This window comes from Passer montanus, unplaced genomic scaffold (genome assembly GCF_014805655.1).
Source record: "Passer montanus isolate IOZ18808 unplaced genomic scaffold, ASM1480565v1 scaffold4, whole genome shotgun sequence".
Lineage (NCBI taxonomy): Eukaryota > Metazoa > Chordata > Aves > Passeriformes > Passeridae > Passer > Passer montanus.
The window spans coordinates 9363053-9384442 of NW_024368818.1; the positions used below are offsets into that span (position 1 = coordinate 9363053).

The 21390-nt window shown below is 40.1% G+C and overlaps 1 protein-coding gene across 1 annotated transcript in view; it reads right to left on the reverse strand.

Annotated features, from left to right (window-relative positions):
• Positions 1–13605: 13605 nt before the first annotated feature.
• The window catches only part of ARHGAP42 (Rho GTPase activating protein 42), a 142312-nt gene continuing 134527 nt past the window's right edge, over positions 13606–21390 (reverse strand). The window contains exons 23-24 of the mRNA XM_039718509.1: positions 17968–18047; positions 13606–17757 (exon numbers count right to left, since the gene is read on the reverse strand). Coding sequence (XP_039574443.1) covers positions 17669–17757; positions 17968–18047 — 169 coding nt within the window. The 3' untranslated portion in view covers positions 13606–17668. The remainder of the gene's footprint in view (positions 17758–17967; positions 18048–21390) is intronic.

Here is a 21390-nt window from a genome sequence, read left to right on the forward strand (position 1 = left end):
CATATCCTTGTCACATGAACAAAGGCCCCTGGGATGTTAGTTCAGTATCCCCGGCTAAATCAGGGTGCCCCTCATTAAAAGTATAAGTGATGTTGCTTGTTGGTAAAAATTACATCTTGGTTCTTGAAAAAACTGTGGACAACTGACAAGTATAGGAATGTCTCAAGGTGTCCTTACTGGTCATGATTTCCTAAAGCAAACAAAGAAGAATCTACATTACAGCTGGGAATAAGAGCATTTTTGAGATCCCCACAAAGCAGTACAAAACCCACTAGAGCTGATGCAAATGTGTGACCCTAGATAAAGTGGTATAGACAGATTTTTGTATTAGTTGACTAGGTTTGTCATTTCTAACTGCCCAGAAAAGCAATGTCTTTGATATTCCATAGAGTCTGACTTTTAACTGTGATCCTTAAAGCAATTATGTTTTAATAAATAGCACAAAATTCTTTATTTCTACATCCTGAAGTTTTTTTTTTCTTTATTTTGTGTTTGCATTCAGTAACTGTGATTTTCAGTAAAAAATCCATTTCAATCATTCCACTTTCATGTAACAACAGTATTTCCATGCATTCTCATGGAATTGAAGTATTGCCATGATTTACCACCGAGTAAGCAGACCATCTATGTTACTGTTTAGATGAAACTGATAACAGAAACTTCCCACACTAAAAATTACTCCTCATCACCCTAATTTTGAAATTAGATGTCAGATCAGGCAGCATGTTTGCCTTAGGAATGCATGAATCTGGCTGCATCTGCATTTTACTCAATCCCTAAGTGGCTGACATGTCACCGTGTCCCATAAACATGGCAGATTAGTCTGAAATGCACTATATTTCCCTCAAAGGCATAATCAAAAAGCAAGAAAATATACCTTTTGGGAATAGTTAACAAAGCTTAAAAACATTCCCAAACTGTATTTCTAAAAGACCTCTAACTCACAGAAAAAAATTCCCAAAAGTTTGTGGCCATAATGAATTCAGTACACAAAATAGAATGATTGGGTAGTTGTGTCTGCTGTAAGTCTAGAAGTCCTGTGATAATTTTGTAATTGTCTGAAGTTTGAAAAATATTCTAGTTATAAACCCAGATTATAAAATGGCCTTTAGTGTCCATTTTGATATTGTCATTTGCTCTGGTTTACATAGAGACCGTGATCAGTGGAAAAGGACTTGGGGGTGCTGGTTGACAGCAGCTGAACACGATCCAGGGCGTGCCCAGGTGGCCAAGAAGGCCGATGGCATCCTGGCCTAGGTCAGCCCTGGTGTGGCAGCAGGAGCAGGGCAGTGACCGTCCCCCTGTACCCAGCACTGCTGAGGCCACAGCTCCAATCCTGTGCTCAGCTCTGGGCCCCTCACTGCAGGAAAGACATGGAGGGGCTGGAGCGTGTCCAGGGAAGGGCAACGGAGCTGGGGAAGGGTCTGGAGCACAAGTGCTGTGAGGAGCAGCTGAGGGAGCTGGGGGTGTTCAGCCTGGAGAAAAGGAGGCTCAGGGGGACCTCATCACTCTCTGCAGCTGCCTGACAGGAGGGTGCAGCCACGTGGGGTCCGGGGTTGACCTCTTCTCCTGGGTAACAACTGACAGCAGGCGAGGACATGACCTCAAGCTGTTCTTGAGGAAATTCAGGTTGGATATCAGGAAGAATTTCTTCATTGAAGGGTAGTTAAGCATTGGAAGGGGCTGCCCAGGGAAGTGATGAAGTCACCATCCCTGGAAGTGAAATGACTGGACTTACTTCAAGAAATGAAGTGATGAAGTCACCATGCCCTTCAAGAAATGACTGGACTTACTTGTATGGTTTAGTTGACAAGGTGGAGATCAGTCAAAGCTTGGACTCAATGATCTTGGCAGGTCTTTTCTAAACTAAATTACTCTGATTCTGTGAACATCAATCAACTCACCTGATTTCTTCCTTCCCTACAGAAATTTTGTGTACTATGACTTTCCAACCCTGCAGCAATGTTCAGAGAGCCATTGCTTGATTTTTTTACTGAGTACAAGATTTTATTTTTGTATATGATTATGTCCTTTAATAGTTTTTTAAAGAGCAAAGCATTTTGGACCTGAGCTTTACAGATAGGTCTAAATAGACATCTTTTAGTGCTTCTCAATATATTGAGTAAGGCAGAATGCTGGAACTTATGGTGTGTTTATATACTAGGAATAAGAGGTTTCAGCAGATGGATTTTTTTTCTTTTCTGACATTTAGGATGTGCCTGATTACATTTTAAAGCTATGAAAGCTGTTGTATTAATTATAAAGCTTGCCAGCCATTTTCTATAGGCTTTTGTTTCAAGCTAAGACTAAAAGTTCTTCACGCACTGAATAATGCAGGCTGTGCCTGAAGCGAAGTCTCTCTTCCTCTGTACAGTTGAGGTTTTTTTGACCAAAGCCCTTCAGCATTACCTTCTGTTGGTGCTTGAATGAAGCAAACAAGCCAACCCATTATGTTATCCTTTGAGCTCTGCTGCTGTGATTCAGCTCTGTACAGATATTACAGGTATTATTTACAGTTTTTAAATAGTGTTTTGGAGGTCGAGGTGCCTGGCCATGGCAGCTCACCTGTGTTTGGAAAGCTGAGACCTCCAGTCCCTGCAAGCTGTTCTCCTTGTCTATGAGCTGCTCCGCAGTTGTGCTTGCTGTGGTCCAAGAAACATTAAAGATCAAGCACTTGGCTCATGTTTTGAAAGATCTCAGCTGCATCTACATTTGGGACCAGCCTTTAGGGGTGGAGGGATGTGAATTCCTTAAAACCTAGTCCATGGACAGAGGTAAATGTGGTCTGAGAAGCTTTCAGTTGATTTCATGGCACTTTGAAATGGCCTGGTTATTTGTATGCATAATAAACAAACATAATTTCTGATCTGCAGCTGTTTCTTCAGCTGCACTGCAGTTAAGCTTTCTTGCGCTATATGTGTAACACTGAAAGTGAGACTTAAATTTGTATTTTCTGACAGCCAGTGCCTTGTTTGTACCCTAGCTGGGTTTTTTCCTTTCTTTTCAAGTAGGTCTCTATCCATTACCTTTGTTGGGAAGGTGAGCTGCTTTCCTGCGTTCTTGCCTACACCCAAATATTCATCTCAGTTACCAGTGATGTGTCAGTAGCAGGAACAGCAGGGATCCTACAGGAATCTTTCCTTTACCTCCTTTCCTCCCTGCCCAAATTTAAGGTTGGTTTATCTGCAGAGCAGGAGAGGATGGGGCTGCACTCCACCCATGCAGTGCAATTCCAAGCACACATTTCTTGCCTTACATGCTGTTTGTGGCAGGCTGACCTTTCTTTCCTTCCGAGAAGTCAGTTTGCAGCCACAGAGCTAATATCCAAAGCCCTCCCAACTTTCCAGGGCTCGGAAGCCTGTGAACATACTGCCAGGCTGGACTGTCAGCATTGCTGGATTTATTGGTTTGTACTGCTTTGTGTCATGGTGACCTGACTCGAACAGAGATTTGCTTTCAGTTTAGTTCTCTTTTTCCCTTGGAAGATGAAAAGGAAAAAAGAGCTCTAATATTTTTGGGGTTTTTTTTGGTTTAAAATTTACTTTTTTTTTTTTCAACAAATGTTATTAATTTATTAGATTGACATTATTTGCATGCAGAATGGTACTGTAGCTTCTCAGATGCTTGGACAGGAACATGCAGTAAAAGTGACTGCACAGATATTAATAACTAAGTTAAAATTTATCTGTCTGTTTACCTTAAAGAGAATATAAATAAACCACAGAAAATAGTCTTTAAGTGCTGTTGGAAATATGCAGTAATTGAGTAACTTCAAATACATGAGCAGTGCTGCTCCCTTGATGATTTTTCTTGCTTACATTCAGGAATTGTTTTCCCTGGGTTGAGCCAACAGTGCTCTGTATGGGGCATTGAAGCATATATAGAGGACATCAGAGAGTGGTGAGCTTTCATTTAATTCTAGTATATCCTTTAAAACTGGCAACATATCAATTTCTTGCTGGTGTGGAGTGGGCTTATTATAAAAATACCATCACAAGCCTTTTAGTCATAGACCATGTTTTTCTGACCATGAAAACCATGTTACCTTTTCAACTCTATGGGTACAATAGTTTCACCAATTTAACGTTCAGACATATCAGTGAGGAAGTTCTCACAGTGTCATTTAAATAGTCTCACTCTATTGCATTTTCCCACACTCAATTCAAATACCTACCCAGCCAGTTCATGACTAAAATCTCCTTTTCCTTTGTGGAGAAAAAGAATAAATCATTGTCAGGAAATCAGAACACTGCATCACTGAGCTTCAAACAAGGAGCTAGACTAAATGAAAAGCAGGTAGGGAGCATAACAATGACCTTTGACATCGCATCAGAAATAACTGGGCAGAGAAGTACAGAGACCTTTGTGTTATACAGGTGAGATTTTTAGGAGCATCACCATAAATTGCTCATTCCAGGGATGTACAGTTCTCTCAGAGGCCTATTTTGCTATGGTGGATGGGAATATAGCAATGCTCTTACACTTTATACCCTGTATTGTTGGGTGATGTCCAGTGTGGGACTCTAATCGGTGGTATCTCCAACTGAGAACAATGCTCTCACCATGGTGCTGCCCAAAGAATCTGATTTATTCTGGCAGGCCTGTCTTGGCTATATGGAGCATGAATAGGGGAAGCACCAAACCAACACGTGCATGGCAGTATGAATCCACAAAGGTGTGAATGTGATCTTACTGAGAGTATTTGAAAAAGAAACACCCGGCCACCTGCAATTAATATGTTCCCAACCATTTCCCTAGATTTCAGCAACATTCCTAAGAGTAAAACATGGATTTTGATGGCCATGTAGGCATATTCTGTTGTAGACAAAGGACAAGACACTTGACAAAAATTTACCACTATTAAATAGAAAAAACTATGACATGATGCTGTCAGGACAGGCTCTCAGCTCGCCTATGGGGCAGTGCACACAACGGATGGGAATATCATCTTTTGGGGCTGTCATCACCACACATCAGGCATTGGTCAGCTGAGGATGTCAAGGCTTTTCATTTGAAAATTTAGATGCTTTGTATCCTAAAGCTCAGCTTACAGTACATTTCTTACACATTCACATAATTTTACACACTCAAATCCCCAATTGCTGTTACAAGCAGGTTCTAGTGATGGCTACAGCCAGCTTAGGTTTTACTGGGAGACAGAAACTGCTTCCCTTTCTCAAGCTTCAAAATACAGGTCATGTGTCAATTTGGCTGCCCACAGCCAAGAGGTTGCACAAATCTGACATTAGAAAAAAAACCAAACAAAAACCCAAAAAGAACTCCAAACATCTGACATTTTGGAAATACTACTTAATGAGGTTTTCCACTTAACGTATCCTTAAAGCATTCCCTGAAGACAGACATTAATTTTAAGAAAAACTACATGACAGAGAAAAGCACAGAGAAAAGCTGGGCACTCCTGGAATGCATGATCTGTTGAAGTTTCTGAATTTCTTATGGCCTCTAAATCCCAGTTCCCATATTTGTGAAACATTTATTCTCCCCTCCTTCCTGTGCCTTCAACACACCTAATTTTCCCTATGGGTTTCTTGGATGTGTAATACATTAACACTTTGTAGAGTCTTTGTAATCCTTAATGGAAAAAAATCTGTAGAAAGAAAAATAATCATTAACTTTGAGACATCTTTGGACTGATGTTCATATTTCTCTGTATTTAACATTCAGGATCCTGATAGATAAAATTTATGCTTTGCTGCTATTGTTTTTATTTTTGGAAAAAAAGACTTGTATAAGATTTCTGTATTTTCCTCTTGAGGAGCTTTCATCTCTATATTTGTACAACTGAAATAATAGCTTCAAATATTTTTGCAAAGGTGTTGTCTAGCTCCATTGTGTCATGTCCAATAAACTGGGGATGTGCGTGCTTTGTAGTAGTATGAGAAGTGTTTAACTCTTCAGTAGATGTACAAAAATCCATTAGACTGAGTAGAAGCTAAAGCTGCAGAATGACACTGCTGTCACTGGACATGGGGCTGCAGCTGCCAGAACCAGGCTGGTGGAGTCAATTGTGCTGCAGTCCTACAGAGCACCTGCTGGGAGGCAGATTTTGGGGAGAATACTTTGGCAGCTCCAGCTTAGAGATAATACACATTGATAAGTCACTGAGTTGAAACCTGTATGGCTGGGAAAGGGTAGGGTGGGGGGCAGAATTGTCTTCCATATTTTTTGCCATTCAAACCCTCCACAAGACAGGACACAATAAAACCTTATTTAATTATTTATTTATATCTTTATTTATTCTTACATGGAAGGTTGTGACTTTAATCAAAACTGAAGCAGTCAAACTGCCAGCCTATAGAGGCATCAAAATAAGTTACAAAGCATTCCTGATCTCCTGGCATAAACACATACAAAGGGAAAGTTTGTTAAAAATCCTTCCCTGCAGTGCAGAAGATCCAAGCACAGCAGCACTAGCAAGAGGTGCTGATGTGGAAGCAGAAGCCGTGGCACTGTGGAAGAGGTGCTAATGTGGAAGCAGAGGCTGTGGCACTGTGGAAGAGGTGCTGGCACGGTGCTGCTGGTCCAGATCAGCAAGAATGCACCTGAGTAGAGGCACCATTAGCACAGCAATCTACACATTGGGTAATCATTAATTTGTAACTATTTAAAAGCCAGGGATTCAGAATAAATTGTCCCCAGACTTTACAGAGGTGGTCCACACCTAAAGCTGGAGCTTTCTGCTGCCAGAATGGTCAGTGCCAGGTCTGCCCTCTGAGGTGCAAGCTGCAGCACAGTGCTCCATGCGTCCATCCACCATCCGTCCATCCACCCTGGGATCCTCATTCATGGGGAGAAGAGCTTTTCTTGTTCCTGGTCATTGACCTGGACTGGTGCAACCTTTCCTTGGCTGCACCAACCGGGCACATCACCCCTGGCTTTTAAGGAACTGACTCCAGTGCTCAGGTGATCCTTCCTTCATCCTTAACGTGTTCCACTTCCCACCCCACTGCCTTGTGATGTGGTGTGCAACAGGCAAGGAGTGGGACCTGCAGCCTGGTGAGGGGCACAGGCAGAATGGCAGGGAAATGCCGGGTGTCCTCCATCAACAGGAGAGACCACCCCCCTCCTTTCCTGTCCAAGGAAATACTGGAAAAAAACTGGACTGCTGGTTTAGATGTCACCCCTTTCTAAGGATGTGCTGCAGTGTTAGTGTGCCCTCAGAGAAAGATTAGTCATGCCAACAATGCCAATACTCATGGACATCATTTCCACATAATACAGAACATCTTGAAAGTGATGTTGCAGTTTCATTTCTGAATGTCCTCATTCTTGTCAATTGATATGCTGGATGTTACCAGTGCTCCGTGTACACATCACAAACAGTTTGACTGCACTGGAACTTACCACACAGATGATTCATTTTCAAATTAATTTAGTTTTAAGCATTCCATGTTTAAAACAAGTGGGGAAGGCATTTAGTCAGTACAAAAATACATTAATTTCTTTTAGTTCTATTAGCAGATAGCACACAGAACATAATCGTAAAGCCTTTGATACACTTCAACTTCAAGGTGTCAAAGTGAAAGAATGTGGTCCTACTTAAATATGCATTCATTGGAGCACATCTGCATTAGTACCTTTATTTAGGCCCAAATTATTTATATACACAATGATGTTTCTCAGGATTGAGTGGAATGGCTTTGGTGGAGCACATCTGCTCCACTCCATTAGTACCTTTATTTTGGCCCCAATTATTTATATACACAATGATGTTTCTCAGGATTGAGTGGAATGGCTTTGTGTGTACATATATATATCTATATGAATGTATGTATCTCTATACATCTCTATATCTATCTATCTATCTATCTATCTATCTATCTATCTATATCTGCTGTGTCCCAATTCAGCCTCAATGCACACTTCTTTTGCTCAAGGATAGTTTGGGGTTGTATTCTTTTTAGTAGACATGGTAATAGAAGGTTATAAAGAATAAAATAAGATTACTCATTATTTGACATAGGATGTCTAAACCCTATGAGGTAGAAGGTTTTGCTTTAACCTTTAGCAGATAACAGTCCCCCTAAATAAGATGGGATTTTTATTGTGACATCTCAGACTCCATAATGATGCAGATGCTCTCGAGCCTGACTCATTTCTGCCCAGCACAGTGAGCTTCCTCTTAAACATACTAACGAGTAAAGCAATAATCACTGCCTGCTCATAGGGAAGGCAGTGCTGGCATTTTGTGATTATCTAAATGAAAGAAATAAGTGGTGTCAGAGATGCTTCCGTGCGGGAATTCAGATGAAACCATCATTTGCTTTCCTGTGTGTCAGTAATGAAGGTGCTGCAGCACTGGAGAAGGCACCAAGCTGAGCCAAGGCTGAGGTGATGCTCTGAGGAGGTCCAGTGTCCTAAATCACCCCCTGTGAGCTGCACTGGGTTTGGTGTTACCACTGTTTCACTCAGATGTTCCTGCAGGGAAGGCTGACCTAAACGCAAGGGAAAGAGCCGTGCTTATTTCTTCTGCTTTCAGGTGAGGAGCTCTTTGTGAGAGATTCACACTAACATCATGATAAGCACTCTGTCTTGACTTCCCCTCAGGATATAAACTATCCAGCCAAGCTAATTAGCTAAAAAGCCACAATATTCACCTGAGTTTCTCATGCTAATGTGCTTACAGATATTATGATCATGCTTACATTTGGTTTCCCAGTTAATTTAGGAAATATTTCAAGGCATCATTTGAACAAAGATGAGGAAAAAATATTAAGGCAAGGGTTTGGCAGGGGCAGATGATTCTGTGTTGCTCTGAGGATAAAAATAATTGTGCTGGTTTGTTTTGTATTGTCTGAACTTCAGGGGGATGGGGAGGGTAGGGAGAAGGGCCCATCTGGAAATGTTACAAATCACAGCTGGAAGACAGTGACACACTCCTGTGGCATTCACTGCAGGTTTCTCAGGGAAGGTCTGGGGAAAAGGACATTGTGCAGAATGGCCATTTTTCCCATCAAAGGCAGGGAATTTGTCCTAATTACAGAAAAGAAACAGCCCTTCACAGGACCAAAAAAAAGCATCCCTCAGCAACAGCAACAGCAGGAAATAACAAACTTAAAAGACAATTTAAGATGAGGTTTTATTTAAGGATATATTTGCATCACAGCTGCCCAGCAGAATTTGTTTGCACCTAAATATCTCTGAGGTCTCTACTATCTACCTGATTCCTTTAGATGTCCCTGGAGGGTGCACCAGGGACCCCCAGTATGGTTTTTGTCTTTTCTTCTAGTGCATTTTTCCTGCTGAGAGGCATCCTGCTTGTTTTGTGGTAATTCAGGGTTCACAGTTGTCACTGCTTACACAGTCTCTGCTTCCAGCACTTTGTGCTCAGCCTCCCAGCTCAGGTGCACTGAAACCCTAACCCTTGTTACCTTCTTGTGAGGCTCCTGCAAACAGCACGTGCTCTGTTCTAGGAACCAGTTGTATCCTGTATACCAGGTAATTTATTTGGAGGAACACTCCACAAAAATGATCAAGCTCAGGTTTCTTATCCCCCTTCTGCCTGGGTTTGGGAATTGTCCTCTGAAAGGCTTCTCACGAGGCTTCCCAGTGTGCAGCTGTCTCAGCTGCTGGTGCACTGTGCCGATGTTTCCCCAGGGCTGCCCTGAGTGTTTGGTCATCTCTGTAACATGGAGACCCCAAACGAGCTTGGCTGGAGCCCATTGCTTCTGCCCCGAGCTCTGCTGTGCTGTGACAAGTTGGGCACCTTCCACACCCCACCCTGTCCCAAGCCCACCCAGGGCTGAGCCCCCACCCTCTCAGCCCTCCCACCTGCTGCCGTAGCCGAAGCACAGCACTGCAAACCTTGTTTTGAAAACACCCCAAACCCAGATGTGCTACATGTTTCCCTTTGCATGTGTGGGGTTTTTCGTAGGAATACAAAAGCAATGACCACCAACAAAACTAAATCGTGGATGTTTTTCATTCAGATGGGACTCTGATCCCTTCTAAGGGCACCCAAGAGCCATTAACAGTAATTTTAAATGAAATACACCCTTGCTGGGTCTAACTAATCAGTTCCTCAATTATACTGGCAGAAAGATGTATTCCAATTACCAAAGTACTTTCAAGTGAATTAAGACTCCTTTCTGTACCGGCTGTGGAGGTCACTCAATGTTCCCATGAATCCCTGCATGTTTACATTAAAAAAGCACACCATGATCTTTGGCAAAGGCACTTGCTCCAGGTTAGTTCAGCTTTTGAGCTTGTTGCCATAAATACAATAGAAAAGAAGCCAAGCATTGCAAAAGAAGCCAAGAATATCTTTCAGTACTTTGTTTCTGTATCAGCAATTAATCCAAATGACACGGGAAAAGTTTTACAAACATGAAATAAAATTTTAAAAGATGAAAGTGCAGATACCTTATTTACCATGTTTAATAAGCAGTGTTTGTGTTAGAAAGGTTGGTTTTGAAGGAATGCATCATGCCAAACTAATGAGAAAATGTTCCGAACCAGGACCTGAACTGACTTTGCCATCTGCTCAGTTTACACCTGTGCTGTTTCCTTGGATCACTGAGGTTTCTCCTCTTGAGGCAGGAAGCTGTGCCCAGCTGTGGCCAAAGCAATTCCACACATCACTTTCTCCATAGCTGACAGTGAAACCTAATCAATAATAAAGCCAAAAATACTAATTTTTCCAAACACATGAGGATCATTCCCTGTAAGGTGCTTTAATGCAACCAAGTAATGAGATGTCTTCATCCTTTCTGGTAAGAAGCAGAGATGTCTCACCCCTTGAGAGTTTTAAATTGGGTGTTAATGTGGTAATTCAACACAGTTCTGTTGATTAAACAGCAATTTAAGTCTTTTTACATTTAAATGTTCAATGAAATGTCAAAATATAACATGCCAGACAGAACACAGGTTTCCCAGAAATAATTAAAATTGTAGTTATTCCCTGATGCCAAGTAAAATGGGACATTGTGAAAATGAGTATGAGAACTACTTTAGAGCTTAGTCTATACTCCAAAGTAGTGTTCATTCACTCACTGCTGCAGATCAGGGGCTGTAAAGCCAAGAAGCTTTCATTCCTGTGGAAAAGAGCAGAAAACTCTAACAGGAAACACAGCCCTTTTTTTTCAGATTTTTAACATAAAATCAGTAATGAACTGTCATTTTTGACGAACTATCAAAATGCAGATACTCTCCATTTCCTCTTGTGCCTACACAGTGAAGAGCTGGGCACCTGTGGCATTTCCAGCGCCTAACACTCCTGCTTTCATGGGCCCCAGCAGGAGTGGAGGAGAATCCAAGTGCTGGTCCCAAGTGCTGATACAGGCATAGGCACAGCACAGCTCACCAGGCACAAAGAGCAGCAGGGAAGGGCAGATGCCTCAGGCCATCTGTCCTTGCTCTTCCTTTCTTCCCAAAAGCCCCCTGGCACCCAGGAGTGTTGCAGGGTGATAGCTTCCATTGCTATTGTTCCACACCACACCTCAGGGGCAGTTCTCTACACCTGAAGTCAGGGCACAAAGCCTCAGCTCAGCTCTAACCCCTTGCTGCAGCCCCTCTACTTCTCAGGCTTTTCCAGCTGAACTAATACAGCCAAAAGGGGCTTTGCCAGCTCAACTGCATCCCTTGGTCACAAGGGGAACCTTGCCTTCTCCCTGGCCCCATCGTGCCAGGGATACCAGGATCTCAGCAAGGTGCAACGGTTTGGTGACTGCAGGCTGCAGGTGATGTTTTGATTCCTGAAAGCAGAGTCCACATCTCTCAAACCTCAAGCAGGGAGAGCTATGAATTACAGGCTTCACCTCGGAGCAGTTGTTAGAAAGCATCGGAAGGGAAAGACTCTTTTTCCATCTGGTCCATGCTGCTTGGCTTCTCAAAAGTCTCATTTTTCTTACAGCCACGGCACTGGTGTTTGTTCCTGTCTGTCTCTGGGCACAGCTGTGGGCACAGTGCCCACACAGAAGGAGGCTGGCAGGCAGGAGGCACGGCAGCCTGAGCGTGCCAGGGCAGGAGCTGGCAGCTGGCAGCCATGGATGCAGGAGCAGTATCCATCCTCCTTGGTCTGCTGCAGTTTTCTGCACTGACCAAGCCCAAGCACAGTGAACAGGGAAGAGTTTATCAGCTGGCTGGTTTGATGGAGCCATGATGATGATGGAATGGAGCCATGGAAGGCCCTCCCTTGAGGCCATCCACCTGCTGAATTCCAGAGGCAAAGACCTCATCAGCGAGATTCTGCCAAGCCATGGCTCCGCTTCTTGCTACCTAACATCCAAAGCTGTAATTTTCTTTTCCTCAAAAGCCACATCTTTGGAGACTTCCACATGATCAGGACAGTGCATGACAGACTATTGTCTGGTATTCACATGCCCATCTACGTAAAGCATCCTCAGGGCTGAAATGTTACCCTAAAATACGGGTATGGATAGAAGTAGAACCAAAGTGTTCTTATTTGGAAAAAAGAAAAAGCTGAACCAGAGCCCAAATTTAAAACAAATAAAAAACCAGTTTGTGTATAAAGGATTTTTATTTTGAAAAAACATTTTTTCAAATTTTTGAAATACAGTGTATTTCAAACTACAATATAGAATTATGTCTGCAAAGTCAGCTTATGCATGTCATGCTAGTTATTTACATGTAGATATATACAGAGTGCAGATAATTATTGAAACCACACTACAAAATAAACAGAGAGTTCAATAAGATAATTTAGTAGGACTTTATTAAATATATATAGTTATTGATTGTATATATTTTCCTATTAAAATACCATATAGTATCTAAAGTAACCCCTATAAACTCTAATACCTCCAAAATTGCCATAAATATGATTGAAAATGGAAACTATCCATGTGCCCTGTTCAGCTGTTCTGCCCTCTGCTCCAACAGGAACTCTTGCAGAGATAATGGTGCTGTCTTTAGTGCCAGAGCTTTGATGACAATTCCCAATAAAACACTTGCAGAAAGCTCAGAGGCCAAGCAGCTTTCAGCTGAGATGTTCAAGGGTTGGAGCACTGTGCTCTACACTTAAAACAACAAGAATAATCTGATGGCTTATTAAACACTGCCACACAGAGGACAATTAAAGAACAGATATGATCCTCAGTGACTGAATTAGGATACCAAGCACGTTACTAAAATAAACCAAAGCGAACTCCCAAAGCCTATGCAAAATCTTAAACAAAAAAAAGAAGAGAGCTCCCAATGGGTACAGACACAGCCTGACTGACAATGGACTTAATCAGGAGCAGGAGCTGCACGGGCTGCAGCAGCAGCACCATCTTCAGGGCCCTGTGACCAGGCAGAGAGGGACTAAGGTTGCCTAGGGCTTTGATCTCTGACCACTGAACAATTCATCCAGGCCTCTCTGCTGAAGGAAAGGACAACACCAAACTGGATCATAGATTACCACGTTAGCAGAATATTTCTAGAGGCTTCTGGCCAGCAAACCTTCAGTATAAATTGCCAAAGGTCTGTCTTTGACTTCACTAGAACTTTGAGAGTTTCCATCAGTGGAGAAGATCCATCCCAGTCTGGAGGACATGTTCCCCAACTGGGATTTCTCTTCTTGCCGCCCAAGCCAAAATTGCACAGCCTTCTGCCTTAAGAAAAGAAATAGCAAGAACAATGTGCTTTTTAGTTTCATTATTTATTCTGATGCAATCTTATTAAGTAGAAAATAGTCCAGGGGAGAAAAGTTAACAACAACAACAAAAAAATCCAATTACTACCATTCAGTGCCTTTTTTTTTTTTGTAATTACTGTTCTGAACTGCAGAGTTTTACAGCTCTTCCTCTCCTAACATGTCGTTACTAAAGGCACATTACAATTCAATCCAATTACAGGCAAAGAATAGAGATTAGCACCAGAAAATATATAAAAGGAAAATAAGTTACTATTACTATCATAGAATAATGCTGGTCAGCAAATCTGTGCATCTTTCTTTTCCAGAAATAATTGTACAATGAACATTATAGATTAGTTAGGGACATAAGTGATAAAGATGGTTTAATTTAACAGTTTTGTTACATATAACTCTAAATGCCAAAATATGGCAAGGACATTTTAATACTGAACTCAAAGAAATTACACACAAAAAATGTAATCTTTATCATCATTAACAAAAGGTGTGAATATAGAATATTAATATACTTTACATATCTATCATACAATATATCCTTCACACTATTAATTTGATTCATGTTGTGCTGCAACATGTATCAAAAAGTTTAACAAAGAAAAACATGGCTAATTATATGTTGTGGGTATAGACATTATTTCTACAAGACAAACAACAACAACAACAATGTATCATCTACCTTGAGTTCTACAGTGATATTTGGAACAAACCTGCTGCATCCTTTTAGGAAGGATAGTAATAATAAAAATAATAATAATAATAATAATAATTTTAAAAAGTGTTTAACCTTTGCTTATAGAGTGAGTCTGATTTCCATGAAGAATAGTAAATCACTATTATGAGCTAATTTAATTCAGATTGCCTAATTTTTCAGTAAGGCATTATCAAAATACTCTATCTCCATTAAATGTTATATGGATTTCTGATTCTTTGCTATTGTCAGAAAAGATTTTTGGTCAGGCCTGAGAGTATCATCATTAGACAAGCTTTGGTGCTGCCCCCTACCCCACTTCAGTCTTTGCATCCCTGCTTACTCAGCTTTCTGGTTCACTGTTCAGCTTCTTGTAGAGACAAACTCCCTCCTTAAAGGCAGGGATGGGCTGGGGCACCCACAACCCAGCAGTGAGATCATACAGAAAGTGCTACTACCTGCTGCAGAGGAGAGTACAGGAAAAACCATAGAGTTCCAAAAATGAAAACCCCTGCTCCTGAAGAGTGAGTGGCTACATGTAAGTAAGAATGGGCATAACCTTTTTCAGATTGAAATGCCATTTTAAAGCTAAATAACTTAAAGATTATTTATGGCTAGTTCAGGAGAAGGGCCTGACAAAGCTGCAGAGCATTAGAGAGGAAAACACAGATTTGTTTTGTGAGCAGCATGAATGGAATCCAGTTTCTTATGGTCTTCTCCAATCCTAATTTCGGTCTAATGTGAGACAAATGCGTGGGAACACATGAAACACCTCTCCTCCACAGAGATGCCTCCAGATTTTTCTACAACCTTCCCCTCAGCCCTCACAGGCTCTACTTGCTTAATCTGTAACTGAACTTGGCAGTTTTACAAAATTTTTAATGAACTTGGCATCTTTGACTTCTCTAGCTTGCACTCAGATCAGCTGCTTTCAAAACACAGTACTGCAGAATTGTGAGACACATACAGGGGATGTGAAATTACCTAAGCTTAGGGGTTTTTTTCCCACTTATTTTTAAATCAGGCTAGAACAAAGCAAGTAAGAGCAAACATTTTTTACATTTTCTCTTTCACAATTCCTCAAGAATTCCACAACAATTAAATTGCCCTTAAGAAGTATGAGGAGTCATCAAAGGATGTGCAATACAGGTTTGCTACTGACCCCCATGCAAGAGACACAAGCTAGGATTTTTTTCCCCTGACCACTGCATTTTTCTGCCTGTGTGAGATGTGCTGGGCTCCCAGCCTCTGCTTTCTGCTCCTTTTGGCCTGCAGCAGCACTTTTCCTGGGAAGGAAGGTCACTAGAGGCAATCCTTTTGGCAGCCTACAGTTTTTTGATTGTGAAATACAGCAAAAACACAACCAAAACCATGTTGGTCTTCTCAGAGCAATGGCAGTCTCAGGCATAGCTTAGACTAAGAAAACTTGGCTTGCCTTAAAATGAAGAAAGATTCAACTGGCTGAGGAAAGACCTTCACTTCCTTTCACATCTGCCCTGAGCAAATTAGATGAGCACACACATGTCTGTCTTCACTGCCAGTGCCATCTGGAACAACCCTTCATCACAATTTGGGATTAATAAAACTGTTTAGGGTGAAGAAAGAACCCAGGTCACTCAGTCACTAATGCATAAGTTCTGTCCTCAGCTGCCTGCAGCCAGTCTTGCTCAGACCTCCCCTATGAAAAAAAAATATTTGGAAGGATGTTCTTTGAGCCTCTCTTTTTCTCAGATCATCACTCAATAATTGAATTAGTGAGGAGAAAGATCCTGCAGGATTCTGACACCAGCCTGAAATCCAGCAATTGCTCTGAAGAATTCATGCACTATATATAAGTAAAGAAAGTTCTGATGTGCTACTTTGTGTTGGCAATCAATCTTACTTTTCAATTTAGAAAAAGGCTATGGAAAGAAAAAAGCAGCAGGTAAAAAATTACTGATGTTTTTAGCCCCAACAGCAGCTCTTCCTTCAAGCAGTGTACAAGTTAGAAATCAACAGATGATTTATATGTTGATTTCTGCTACTGAAGAAAGAACTGAGCTTTGAGAGATCTATGAAACTAAGCCTATATAGTTCTATGAGCCAGTGAATTCTTTTGGAAGCACTGGTGTTGAAGAAATACTAAGATGGAGGTTAGATGTCTCAGTTTTCAGTCAGGAATGGTAAGTAGCCAAGTAAGCAGTGCATGTTTTCCCTCAAGGTGTGTAAGAAAACTGCTCAGATTGAGAAAGCTACTTATGGTTTCTGGGGTTTTCTTTGACTTGGTTTTATATATTTATTTATTTTTCCTTTTCAGTCCTACCAGGAGCAATCAATAGGTCTTTTCAACACCTTTGAAAAGTAAGGAGAGAATCTTTGTCAAATATTTTAGCAGAAGTCAGGAGAAATAACACTAAGTAGTTTTATTGCTACATGGAGCTTTTAGCATTCATAGCTTATAAAATTGGCTAGTTCACAGGTTATTTGTCTTACTTGCAATGGAAAAAGAATGAGTTATGATTTATCTCAGGTTTCAAAACACACTGCTGTTTTTCACTGCTCACTTCACATGACTACCAATCAGTCCAGATTCAGAATCTCCTTGTTTTCTACAGATGTTCTGGGACACAGAGAGAATATCTTCCAGATGATGGTTATCATAGAAATCAAAGTTGTTAATATTATCTCTGCTAATACAGAAAGCAGGAAAGAAATCTACTAAGTATTTGAATGAAACATTCATTAAACATATCACATTTTGAATGAGCATTCACTGTGCAGGCAGTGTATAAACTGATATCAGCTGTACAAATTCTATACCATATTGTAACTCAATGACTAACAGAAGTCCCAACTTCTGATTTACAGCAAAGTAATTTCTTATGTGAAATGATGAGGATCAATTTTAGAATCAAGTTTTCTAAGGGAGAATTCAGATCACAATAGAAGGAGTACTTACATTACGAAAAAGTCCACAATTTTCCATATTAAAAATCATAGATTACAAGAAATGTCATAGAGTGCACTGCCTCTAAATTTCACATTTCTGTGAACAACATCCTTGGACCTGAAAGTCTGCAGCTAAATAGCAATTTTTTTATTATTTTATTGCTCTAGTTCCTTACTCATAAAAGAAGAACAGAACAACCTTTTGCAAACAATGGAAGTTATTTAAACAGAGTACCATCCTCAGCACAGAAACTGTTAACTGTTTCATCACATTCTGTTCCGTTGGCAGGGAGCTCTGTAACCTGCAGCTGCAGCATCTGAAGGAAATCTACCACTCAGCTAAGGGGCTGATCCCATATCTGTGTCAGATAAAAATCATAGTGCTTATTATTTGTTACCATGGATACCATGAAGATATTGCTGTCCACTAAAGAGTACTAGAGGAAGACAACATAATTCTCAGGAACTAGTCCTGTTTTGCCTTCATAAGTTGCCTTTAACCAGCCTGGTTCCACTGATGGATACACTGCAAAAAAACATGTACATAACTTTTAACACTGTTGAAAATCCCATACATGATACATATATTTATTGAGATGGCATTTATTCAAGAGCAATTGAAAAATCAGGGCAGAACTTGAGAGCTAAAAAGGAAATTACGCCCCCATTTTGTGATATGGTTCAGTTTTTTATAGGTTCTTTTTTAATATATAAGGCAATGTAGAACAAATCTTACCATTGGAAAATATTGCCCCCTGTGGGAAAGACAGCTCATGACTATGCTCAGCCTTACAGGAATACATGGCTTTTGCTTGTCTGAAAGAAAAAAATACAGGTTTGCAATAAATGAGATAACAAGGAAAATGTATAAAGGAAATTAAAACCTGGGAAGTGTAGGAATAAGCAGATGTACAAATGCTATATGATAATGACTGGTCACGCAGCAGTTCAGAGGAGTAGAATTATAGTAGATAATAACTTCAAGCTTGCTGGAGTTAACAAGCATGTTATTGCAGAAAAGAGCTATCTATCCCACTTAGATATTTAAACAGGAATATAATTTGGAACTTTTAAAATGAAATTGTCATTCAAATAAGTACTGAAATGAGCATACTATTTTAAGCAAGCCATTGATTGCCTGGAGACAAATTCAAAAGTGACCATCAAGCCATTAAAGGTCTAAAAACTTGACCTGTGAGAAACTATTGTTAATAGGTCTACAGAGGATAATACTTAGAAAGTAAACTTGAGACGAAAAGGAGTAATGATTCTGCCCCAGAGAAGGAGGACAGGAAAGTCACCTCTGGGGTCTGGCACTATGGTTCTGCAAAGTACAAAATGAGTGTTTGAACATGAAGATTGAACTTAGGAGTTCTCTTTAGATTCCTGCACTTCACCTAACACCTTGGCTTTAACTCACACAGTCAGAATAATTTTACATGAGCCACCAATTTTTCTGAATTTCTTTAAACCCACACTACACTAAGTGAAGATGAACTTGTTGATTATTTCACCTTTGTGTGATATGATGGGGAATTGCCAATTGAGGTTTCCTTCTAGCCAGGATTTATCTCAATGACCCAATATGTGACCTGTGGCAAAGTTTAAAATTTTCTGCATACTTTCTGCATACACATAGAGTGTGTATATGCAAGTGCATGCAATCTATCATGTCTTTCTCCCAAAATAGTGAGATAAAAGAGTTGCAAGATAGATTAATTAACAGTGCCACATCATAAGCATTATCATCATTCACTTGAACCTTTAAAAGTGTATGAGAGTGGATAGACATATTCTGAAGTTTTTGTGTGAGAGCTTTCCAGAGATGATTTATCCCTTTGAATAAAACACTTTGCTGTTGATTCTCTGACTTATGACTAGACTAAATGGCATGTTTTGCCTTCATCTTAAGAGAACTAATAGTTCCTCAAGGGTTACATTCTCAGGATGAGATTTTCAGAGGAGATCAGGAATTTTGAATTGTACAATATCCAAGGGGCAGTTTATTTTCAGGGAAATATTTCTGATTTTTAGTACTGTCATCCTGGTTACATCCCATCAGCTAACTAAAACAAGATGAGCACTGGATCCAGGTTTGCTCACTTTGCTTAAATGTTAGCTTGTTCTCTGGCTGGTGTAGACTGCTCTGAGTAGAATTTTCCCAAAAGAACTCCTTGGTGCCTCCTGTTGTGAAGAGTTTGCCATCTACACTTGACAAGAGAGGTGTCTTGATTCATTACTCTACATAATCTGTAGAAGTTTATACATAACAATTTACATAATGTATATACAGAGGAAGTTGAGATAACTTTAGCAAAGGTTACACATAAACTAAAATTTTTAATCTTCTTTTTCTTCAAAGCCTACAGAGAGCACTACAAATGTTCAAATTATCCTGACCCAAATCAGTAACACTATGAAGTAACACTATGACAAAATGGGCTGACCATGGCATGACTCCTTGTTATGCAAACCCAATGCATCTGTGTGGCATAATCATGGATTTTACACATATAAAACAGTAGAGTAACTGTTAATGATTGCTGTAGTTGTAATGAACACGAAGTAGTAGGAAATGAATTTACTAAATCACAAGGATTATTTCAAATCTGAATAATTTGATTATCAAGCCAGGTGCCCATCTTAATAATGGGACACCTGAGTAATACTGTGACAAAAGACATTTAAGGCAATATTTAAATGTGAGGCAGAATTTCTTAAGTCATTCTTGAAATATGACATGTTTTTATTGCCCTTAGAAAAAGTTAAATTAATGCAATTTTCTCCTCTATTCTCTAATGTCTAATAAGCTATTCTGTTTTCAACCTCCAATTTTATCTGATCCAAGGATGTTTACCTTAAAAATAAAAAAAGAAAAGAAAACATAGACTGTATATTAGAATTAGATAATCACAGGATTTCTAAGGTTGGAAAATACCTCTAAAATCATCTCCGATGGCAAGAGAAAGGTTTTCAGCACTTGACATTTATACAGATAGAGAAACACAAGAAGTCAGTTTCTCAAAAGCTAATGAATGATAGGATTCATCACACTGCCATGCTCCTGAGGCAGTGCAATTACACCCGAAAGTTATCTACAAATCATCTGTGATGGTATAATGAGTGACAGATTCAAGAATATTTATTCATAATTCTGGAGCAATGTTCAAGCACCTGGTTATTGCTTCCACACTTGATTTGATTATTTAGGTTTTCATATTTGTTATTACTCACTTCAATCCTATCCATCTGGAGGCACTAAGCTTGCAGGTTCTTGGGCATTTTGTTTGTGATTACAAAAATGGACATTGTTACTGATGGTGTTAATGCTGCTGTCCCTAGAAACAAGGCTGTTAAAAAGCACGTGACAACATCACCATCATCTATTAGAGTTCTTGCAAGATGATGCTAATAACCTGAGAGGAGTGTGATTCATATTGTTTAGAGCAGAGGAAAAAAAAAGCAAATTCAGAAAATGTTACCCACATTTCCTAGAAGTTCCTTCTTTCCATGACCTTATTGGGTAGATTCCAGATGAGAAAAATGCATTTTCCATTTCCTTACTTCCTATTACGGTTGTTTTGAGCCCATAATGATAAATATACTATCAGTCAAAGGATCAGTACTCATCAGATCATAAATTCTTTTGCTTGACTACGCACAGTCAACAATACCTGAGGCGCTAATAATAATAATAATAGTAATAATAACTGTGTAGAAAGATAAACAAGCTTTAAAACTATGCTCCTGTCCTAATGACTTTTCAGTATAGCGAGACAAAGCCAGAACAGGAATGAATGAGGAAAAACTTATGAATCTCTCTCAGATGACTCACCAGTTAATATTATCCTACAGGAAAAAGAAAGGTTTATAGAGCCCTGGAGATGGAAGACTCAAAACCAAGCTTGAGTAAAACACACTGGTCTGGTCTGAGCAAAGCATTTCAGGTGGTTTAGGTTGCAAATGAAAATTTAGCATGAAAATAAGAACAGAAGAATGACTGGAAAAGAATATTTAATCATATGTTTGGGAAGGGAGCATGGGTCTAGAGGGCATCAAAACATCAGTCTGCTCCTACTGAAGTCCCAGCCTGACACACAGAGATCCTGCTGAAAGGTTGAGCCTTTTGCTGTCACCTACTCCTTCCCATTTTTCTAGT